Source organism: Lichenostomus cassidix, unplaced genomic scaffold (genome assembly GCF_008360975.1).
Source record: "Lichenostomus cassidix isolate B80296 unplaced genomic scaffold, HeHo_3.0 HiC_scaffold_37, whole genome shotgun sequence".
In the NCBI taxonomy this organism is placed as follows: domain Eukaryota; kingdom Metazoa; phylum Chordata; class Aves; order Passeriformes; family Meliphagidae; genus Lichenostomus; species Lichenostomus cassidix.
Window position 1 is genome coordinate 618537 of NW_028147279.1, and position 9356 is coordinate 627892.

Here is a 9356-nt window from a genome sequence, read left to right on the forward strand (position 1 = left end):
GAAAAGGGAAAAATCAGGAATAATGAGTAGAAAAAAGGGGAAAAAAGCAGAAATATGAATAGAAAAAAGCGGGAAAAAGGGGGAAAAGAGTAGAAAAAAGGGAAAAAGTAGAAAAAAGGGGGAGAAAAGGGAAAAATGAGTAGAAAAAAGGGGAAAATGAGTAGAAAAAAGGGGAAAAAATCAGGAATAATGAGTAGGAAAAAGGGAGGAAAACAGGGAAAATGAGTAGAAAAAAGGGGAAAAATCAGAAATAATGAGGGGAAAAAGGGAAAAAAGGGTAGAAAAAAGGAAAAAATGAGTAGAAAAAAGGGGAAAAAGAGAAAAATGAGTAGAAAAAAGGGGAAAAATCAGAAATAATGAGTAGAAAAAAGGGGGAAAAAGGTAGAAAAAAGGGGAAAAAATCAGAAAAAAAGGGAAAAAAAGGGGGAAAAAAAGGGAAAAAAGGGGAAAACCCAGAAATAATTATTAAAAATTTAAAAATAATTCAGAATGTTCCCTCAGCTCTGGTGAGGGTGAGCACGGCGTCCATCCAGGGGGAAAGTGTAGAAAAAAGGGGGAAAAAAGAGTAGAAAAAAGGGGAAAAAATCAGAAATAATGAGGAAAAAAGAAAAAAAAAAAGAGTAGGAAAAAAGGGAAAAAAATTGCAGAATAATGAGTAGAAAAAAGGGGGGGAAAGGGTAGAAAAAAGGGGAAAAAAAGAGTAGAAAAAAAGGGGGAAAAATCAGAATTAATGAGGGAAAAAAGCGAAAAAGCAGAAATAAGTAGAAAAAAGGGGGGAAAGTGAGTAGATAAAGTGGGAAAAATGAGTAGAAAACAGGGGGAAAATCAGAAATAATGAGGGGAAAAAAGGGAAAGAAGGGTAGAAAAAAGGGAAAAAAAGTAGAAAAAAGGGGAAAAAAATCAGAAAAAAGTGAAAACCCCAGAAATATCAATTAAAACCCAGAAATAATTATTAAAAATTTAAAAATTAAATCAGAATGTTCCCTCAGCTCTGGTGAGGGTGAGCACGGCGTCCATCCAGGGGGAAAAGGGTAGGAAAAAGAGTAGAAAAAAGGGAAAAATGAGTAGAAAAAAGGGAGAAAAAAGGGGAAAAGGAGAGAGTAGAAAAAGGGAAAAATGAGTAGAAAAAAGGGGAAAATGAGTAGAAAAAAGGGGAAAAAATCAGAATTAATGAGGAAAAAAAGGGGAAAATCAGCAATAATGAGTAGAAAAAAGGGGAAAAATTGAGAAATAATGTGGAAAAAAAGGGAAAAAAGGGTAGAAAAAAGGGGAAAAATCAGAAATAATGAGGAAAAAAGGGAAAAAGGGTAGAAAAAAGGGGAGAAAAGTCAGGAAAAAAAGGGGCAAATGAGTAGGAAAAAAGAGGAAAAAAAATCAGAATTAATGAGGAAAAAATGGGAAAAAAGGGTAGAAAAAAGGGGAAAAAAATCAGAAAAAAAGGGAAAAAAAGGGAAAAAAGGGGAAAACCCAGAAATAATTATTAAAACATTTAAAAATTAATTCAGAATGTCCCCTCAGCCCTGGTCAAGGTGAGCACGGCGTCCATCCAGAGGGCAATGGGTGGAAAAAAGAGTAGAAAAAAGGGAAAAATTAGTAGAAAAAAGGGTGAAAAAAGGGGAAAAGGAGAGAGTAGAAAAAGGGAAAAATGAGTGGAAAAAATCAGGAATAATGAGTAGGAAAAAGGGAGGAAAAAAAGGGAAAATGAGTAGAAAAAAGGGGAAAAAAATCAGAATTAATGAGGAAAAAAAGGGGAAAAATCAGAATTAATGAGGAAAAAAAGGGGAAAAAAAGGGGAAAAAGGGGAAAACCCAGAAATAATTATTAAAACATTTAAAAATTAATTCAGAAAGTCCCCTCAGCTCTGGTCAAGGTGAGCACGGCGTCCATCCAGAGGCGCAGAGCCTCAGCACTGGGAGCCACCAGCCAGAAGAGTCTCTCGTAGGTCTTCAGACAAAATGTCAGACGAGGGTTGGGACTCTGGAAAATGAGATTTTGGGGGTGGAAATGAGTGTTTTGGGAATTTTGGAGGTGAGAAATTGTTAAATTGGGGTTTTTGTTGGAGTTAAATGGGGTTTTTTAATATAAATTTGATTTTTTGTTGGATTTAAATGGGATTTTTTAATTTAAATTGGATTTTTCTTTGATTTAAATTGGATTTTTCTTTAATATAAATTGGATTTTTTTTTTAAATTGGATTTTTTTTTGATTTAAATTGGATTTTTCATTGATTTAAATTGGATTTTTTAATTTAAATTGGATTTTTTTAATTTAAATTGGATTTTTTAAATTTAAATTGGATTTTTAAATTTAAATTGGATTTTTGGTTGGATTTAAATTGGATTTTTATATTGTTTTTTAGGAGATTTAATTGATCAAATATGTAAAAATCATCAATTTGAGGTCAAAAATAATTATTTAATATCATTTCTAACTTGTTATTTTTAAAGTTATATTTATTTTTGACTCTAATTTTTTAAAAATTATTTTAAAATTATTTTTAAATGATTTTTTAAAAAAATTTTATTTTGTTTTAAAAAAATTATTTTTTTGAGATTTCATTCATCAAATAGGTAAAAAATCATCAATTTGAGGTAAAAAACAAAAATTTGAGATCAGAAATAATTATTTTATATCATTTATAATTCATTCTTTTTTAAAAGTATTTTGATTTTTAAATTTTTTTTAAATTATTTTTTTAAACGATTTAAACAAAATTTTTTAAATTTCTTTTTTTGAGATTTAATTCATCAAATAACTAAAAAAAAAAATCCAATTTTTTCCCTTTTTTTCTCACCTTTCCAGCGACTCTGCCAGGATCATACCAAACCTCCTCGATGGCTTGGAAATAAATCACTCCTTTCAGCTTGGTCTGAGCTTGGTCTGAAAAAAAGGTAAAAAAATTCAAATTATAAAGTTTTTTATTTAAAAAAATTTAATAGAATTTTTAATAGAATTTTTAATAGAATTTTTCAATATAAATCCCAATTTTTCTATTTTTCCTGTGATTTTATGCCCAAAAAAAGTCATTTATTGACCCAAAAACTCATTTATTGACCCAAAAAGTAATTTATTGTCCCAAAAAAGTCATTTATTGTCCCAAAAAACCTCATTTATTGTCCCAAAAAACTCATTTATTGACCCAAAAAAAGTCATTTATTGACCCAAAAAAGTCATTTATTGACCCAAAAAACCTCATTTATTGTCCCAAAAAAGTCATTTATTGACCCAAAAAATTCATTTATTGTCCCAAAAAAGTCATTTATTGACTCAAAAAGTAATTTATTGACCCAAAAAAGTCATTTATTGTCCCAAAAAAATTCATTTATTGACTCAAAAAGTGATTTATTGTCCCAAAAAAAGTCATTTATTGACCCAAAAAATTCATTTATTGTCCCAAAAAATTCATTAATCCAAAAAAGTAATTTATTGACCCAAAAAAAGTCATTTATTGTCCCAAAAAACTCATTTATTGACCCAAAAAAAGTCATTTATTGACCCAAAAAAAGTCATTTATTGACCAAAAAAATTCATTTATTGACCCAAAAAAACTCATTTATTGACCCAAAAAAGTCATTTATTGACCCAAAAAATTCATTAATCCAAAAAAGTCATTTATTGTCCCAAAAAAAGTCATTTATTGTCCCAAAAAACTCATTTATTGACCCAAAAAAGTAATTTATTGACCCAAAACATTCATTTATTTATTGACCTAAAAAAGTCATTTATTGTCCCAAAAAAAGTCATTTATTGACCCAAAAAAAGTCATTTATTGACCCAAAATGCCTCCAAATCATCCAATTTGGGTTTTTATACTCAAATCCCCAAAATCTCAAATATTTTCATTTTCAATTTCACAAGTTTTTTCTCTCGTGGCTTTTATTATTTTTCCCATTTTTTTCCACCATTTTTCTCTCAATTTCCCCCAAAAATCCAATTTTTTCTATGAATTTTCCCCGGATTTTCCCCAAATTTTCCCCCAAAATCCCCAAATTTTTCCCAAAAATCCCATTTTTCCCCAAATTTTCCCCAAAAATCCCATTTTTTCCCCCAATCTTCCCCAAATTTCCGTAAAAGATCCCATTTTTACCCCCAATTTCCCCAAAATCCCATTTTTTACCTCCAATTTTCCCCAAATTTCTGCAAAAAATCCAATTTTACCCCCAAATTTTTCCCAAACCCCCAAATTTCCCCAAAATTTTCCCAAAAAATCCTATTTTTTCCACAAATTTTCTCAAAAAAATCCCATTTTTACCTCCAAATTTCCCCAAAATTGCCATTTTCACCCCCAAATTTTTCCCATAAATCCCATCTTTACCCCCCAATTTCCCCAAAAATCCCCTAATTTTCTCAAAAAAATCCCATTTTCCCCCCAAATTTCTGCAAAAAATCCCATTTTTACCTCCAAATTTTCCCAAAATCCCCTTTTTACCCCCAAACTTCCCCAAAAAATCCATTTTTTTCCCCGAATTTTTCCCAAAAAATCCCATTTTCTCCCCAAATTTTCCCAAAAAATTCCCATTTTTACCCCAAAAATCCCATTTTTACCCCCAAATTTCCTGAAAAAATCCCATTTTCTCCCCAAATTTCTGCAAAAAATCCCATTTTTTCCCCAAATCTTCCCCAAAAAATCCCATTTTTCCCCCAAAATTTCCCCAAAAAATCCCATTTTTACCCAAAATTTTCCCAAAATTCCCATTTTTTCCCCAAATTTTCCCAAAATCCCCAAAATTTTTACCCCCATAATAGGCCAGCACCCTCCTGCTGGGGTCCAGGTGGAACCAGCGCCGTCTCCAGGTTTTGATTCTTTTCCCCAAAAATCCCATTTTTACCTCCAAATTTCCCCCAAATTTCCAAAAAAACCTCATTTTTCCCCCAAATTTCCCCAAAAATCCCATTTTTACCCCAAATTTCCCCCAAATTTCCAAAAAAAATCTCATTTTTTCCCCAAATTTTCCCCAAAATCCCATTTTTCCCCCTTTTTTTTCTGAAAAATCCCATTTTTACCCCAAATTTCCACAAAAAATCCCATTTTTTCCCCCCAAATTTTCTAAAAAAAATCCCATTTTTCCCCCAAAATTTTCCCAAAATTCCCATTTTTTACCCCCATAATAGGCCAGCACCCTCCTGCTGGGGTCCAGGTGGAACCAGCGCCGTCTCCAGGTTTTGATTCTCCCTCCCATCTTGGTCAGAGGTCCTCGCAGGGAATTCCCCAAAATCCCAATTTCCCTGATGCACTCAGGGCGATGGCCGCGGGATTTCAGAGCGAGCAGCAGGTCTGGCTGGAGCCAAAAATCGAAATTTTTATCAAAAAATGTGAATTATTAACCCAAAAATTGAAATTATTATAAAAAAAAGTGAATTATTACCCCAAAATTTGGAGTTTTTACCCCAAAAATGTGAATTATTAGCCAAAAAATTGGAGTTATTACCCCAAAAATGGGAGTTTATAACCCAAAAATGTGAATTTTTACCCCAAAAATGTGAATTATTACCCCAAAAATGAGGTTGAAAGTCCAAAAATGGGAATTATTACCCCAAAATTGGAGTTTTTACCCCAAAAAAGTGAATTTTTGCCCAAAAATCCCAATTTCCCTGATGCACTCAGGGCGATGGCCTCGGGACTTGAGAGCGAGCAGCAGGTCTGGCTGGAGCCAAAAATCGAAATTATTGTAAAAAATTTGGGGTTATTAACCCAAAAAAGTGAGTTTTTACCCCAAAAAAGTGAATTATTAGCCCAAAAATGCGGTTGAAAACCCCAAAATGTGAATTTTTACCCCAAAAATGTGAATTATTATCAAAAAATCTGAATTTTTACCCCAAAAAATGTGAATTTTTACCCCAAAAATGTGAATTATTAGCCCAAAAATGAGGAGCGAAACACCAAAATTGGCGATTTTACCCCAAAAATTGGAGGTTTTACCCCAAAAATGAGGGTCGAAACCCCAAAAATGGGAATTTTTACCCCAAAATTGGAGTTCTTACCCCTAAAATGTGAATTTTTTACCCCAAAAATGTGAATTATTGCCCCAAAAAAGTGAGTTATTACTCCAAAAATGAGGTTGAAATGCCAAAAATTGGAGTTATTACCCAAAAAATGGAGTTTTTACCCCAAAAATGTGAATTGAACCCCAAAAATTGGAGTTGTTATCCCAAAATATGAACTTTTACCCCCAAAATTGGAGTTTTTACCCCAAAATTTGAGTTATTAGCCCAAAAATGAGGGTTAAAATCCAAAAATTGGAATATTACCCCAAAAACTGGAGTTTTTCACCCCAAAATTTGGAGGTTTTACCCCAAAAAAGAGGGTCGAAACCCCAAAAATCGGAGTTATTACCCCAAAAAAGTGAATTTTTACCCCAAAAAAGTGAATTTTTACCCCAAAATTGGAGTCGTTACCTCAGCAGGGGGCGTGGCCTGGCCGGCAGGGGGCGTGGTCTGACTGGCAGTGGGCGTGGCCTGGCCGGCAGGGGGCGTGGTTTGACTGGAAGGGAGTGTGGACTCGGTGGGAGAGGGCGTGGCCTCGGTTGTGGGCGTGGCTTCAGTGGGCGTGGCTTTGGCGGCTCGCCTGGCTTCCTGTGGAGAGAGGGTTGAAGTCACGCCCACTCTGACCACGCCCACTTGTAGCCACGCCCACCGAAACCACCCCCAAGTGTGAGGGAAAATGGCGGGAAAAGGTGAGTGGAAAATGGAGGAAAAAAGTGAGGGAAAATATGGGAAATCTGAGGGGAAAATGAGGGGAAAATGGCAGAAATTGTGAGGGGAAAAATGTGAGGGAAAATGGGCAAAAAAAGTGAGGGGAAAATGAGGGAAAATGTGACCCAAAAATGAGGGAAAAGTGAGGAAAAAATGAGGGAAATGTGAGGGAAAAATGTGGGGAAATTGAGGGGAAAATGAGGGAAAATGTGACCCAAAAATGAGGGAAAAGTGAGGAAAAAATGAGGGAAATGTGAGGGAAAAATGTGGGGAAATCGAGGGGAAAATGGTGAAAAATGTGAGGGAAAAATGGCAGAAATTATGAGGGAAAAATGTGAGGGGAAAATGGGCAAAAAAGTGAGGGGAAAATGAGGGAAAATGTGACCCAAAAATGAGGGAAAAGTGAGGAAAAAATGAGGGAAATGTGAGGGAAAAATGTGGGGAAATCGAGGGGAAAATGGTGAAAAATGTGAGGGAAAAATGGCAGAAATTATGAGGGGGAAATGGCGGGAAAATGTGAGGGGAAAATGGGGAAAAATCTGAGGGAAAAATGAGGGAAAATGTGGGGAAATTGAAGGGGAAATGGCAGAAATTATGAGGGAAAAGTGGAGAGAAATTTGAGGGAAAAATGTGGGAAAAATGTGAGCAAAAATGAGGGAAAATGTGAGGGAAAAATGTGAGGGAAAATGGCAGAAATTATGAGGGAAAAAGGGGGGGAAATGTGAGGGAAAATGGTGAAAAATGTGAGGGAAAAATGGAGAAAAAATGTGAGGGAAAATGAGGGAAAAATGGTGAAAAATGTGAGGGGAAAATGGAGAGAAATTGAGGGAAAATTTTGAGGGAAAATGAAGGAAATGTGAGGGGAAAAATGGGCAAAAAATATGAGAGAAAAATGTGAGGGCGAAATGGAGAGAAATGTGAGGGAAAAATGTGGGGAAATTGAGGCGAAAGTGGTGGAAAATGTGAGAGAAAAATGAGCAGAAAATGGAGAGAAATATGAGGGAAAAATTATGGAAAATGTGAGGGAAAAATGGCAGAAATTATGATGGAAAAATGTGGGGAAGTTGAGGGGAAAATGGGCAAAAATGTGAGAGAAAAATGAGGAAAATGTGAGGGGAAAATGGGGGGGAAAGGTGAGTGGAAAATGGAGAAGAAATGTGAGGGAAAAATGTGAGGAAATTGAGGGGAAAATGGGCAAAAATGTGAGGGAAAATATGGGAAATCTGAGGGGAAAATGTGAGCAAAAACTGAGGGAAAAATGGTGAAAAATGTGAGGAGAAAATGGCAGAAATTATGGGGGGAAAATGTGAAGGAAAATGGGCAAAAATGTGAGGGAAAATGAGGGAAAAAGGCGGGAAAAGTGAGAGGAAAAATGTGGGAAATTGTGAGGGAAAAATGTGGGGAAATTGAGGGGAAAATGGTGGAAATTGTGAGGGGAAAATGGAGAGAAATGTGAGGGGAAAAGGGCCGGAAAACGTGAGGGGAAAATGGGCAAAAATGTGAGCTAAAAAATACGGGAAGAGTGAGGGGAAAATGGCAGAAATTATGAGGGGGAAATTGGCAAAAATGTGAGGGAAAAATGTGGAAAATGTGACTGAAAAAGAGTGGAAAACGTGAGGGGAAAATGTGGTGAAATTGAGGGAAAATGGGAAAAAATGTGAGGGAAAAATGGAGAGAAATGTGAGGAAAAATGAGGGGAAATTGAGGGGAAAATGAGTGAAAAATGAGGGGAAAATGTGAGGGAAAAGTGAGGGAAAATGGTAAAAATTGTGAGGGGAAAATGGTGAAAAATGTGAGTGAAAAATGGAGAGAAATGTGAGCAAAAAATGAGGGAAAATGTGAGGGGAAAATGGCGGGAAAATTAGAGGGAAAATGAGGGAAATTTGAGGGGGAAAAAAGGAAAAAATGAGGGGAAAATGGGCAAAATTGTGAGGGAAAAATGAGGGCAATGTGAGGGGAAAAAAGGAAGAAATGAGGGGAAAAAGGAAAATGTGAAAAAGGGCAGAAAAAGGGGGAAAAATTGTGGAAAAGGTGGAAAAATGAAGGAAAAATAAATGAGGAAGATGTGTGAAATCGTGGCGTCGATGTCATGAAATAAATGGCATGGTGCTCCATGATCGCATCGAGCGGATCGGCGGCATCGAAGAGTCGGCATCGCATCGCGTGCGGCATCGTCGGCGCTCATCAAAGCGTCGAAAGATAAGGGAAAAATTAAATCGAGAGCGGGATTGGAAAAGGGAAAAAAGGAATTTAAAACGTGAATTTCCTACCCTGGCGCGCAGCAGTCGCTCTCGCTCAGCCAAAGCTTCTCTCACCCTGCGCTCCAGTTCGGCCAGCTGCAGACATGAACTGGGAGAACTGGGAGTGAGAACTGGGGAACTGAACTGGGATTGGTTACTGGGAGAACTGGGAGAACTGGGGAGCTGAACTGGGAACTGAACTGGGAGAACTGGGAGTGAGAACTGGGGAATTGGGAGAACTGGGGTTACTGGGAGAACTGGGAACTGGGGAACTGAACTGGGAGAACTGGGGAACTGAACTGGGAGAACTGGGAACTGAACTGGGAACTGAACTGGGAGAACTGGAGAACTGAACTGGGAGTGAGGACTGGGAACTGGGAGAACTGGGATTACTGGGGAACTGAACTGGGAGAACTGGGAACT

At 36.3% G+C, this 9356-nt stretch overlaps 1 protein-coding gene across 1 annotated transcript in view; it reads right to left on the reverse strand.

Annotated features, from left to right (window-relative positions):
* Positions 1-459: 459 nt before the first annotated feature.
* The window catches only part of LOC146423519 (uncharacterized), a 10116-nt gene continuing 1219 nt past the window's right edge, over positions 460-9356 (reverse strand). Inside the window, exons 2-7 of the mRNA XM_085044632.1 lie at positions 8964-9155; positions 6397-6573; positions 5102-5279; positions 2795-2880; positions 1871-1977; positions 460-512 (exon numbers count right to left, since the gene is read on the reverse strand). Of these exons, the coding sequence (XP_084900758.1) occupies positions 485-512; positions 1871-1977; positions 2795-2880; positions 5102-5279; positions 6397-6573; positions 8964-9155 (768 nt within the window). The 3' untranslated portion in view covers positions 460-484. The remainder of the gene's footprint in view (positions 513-1870; positions 1978-2794; positions 2881-5101; positions 5280-6396; positions 6574-8963; positions 9156-9356) is intronic.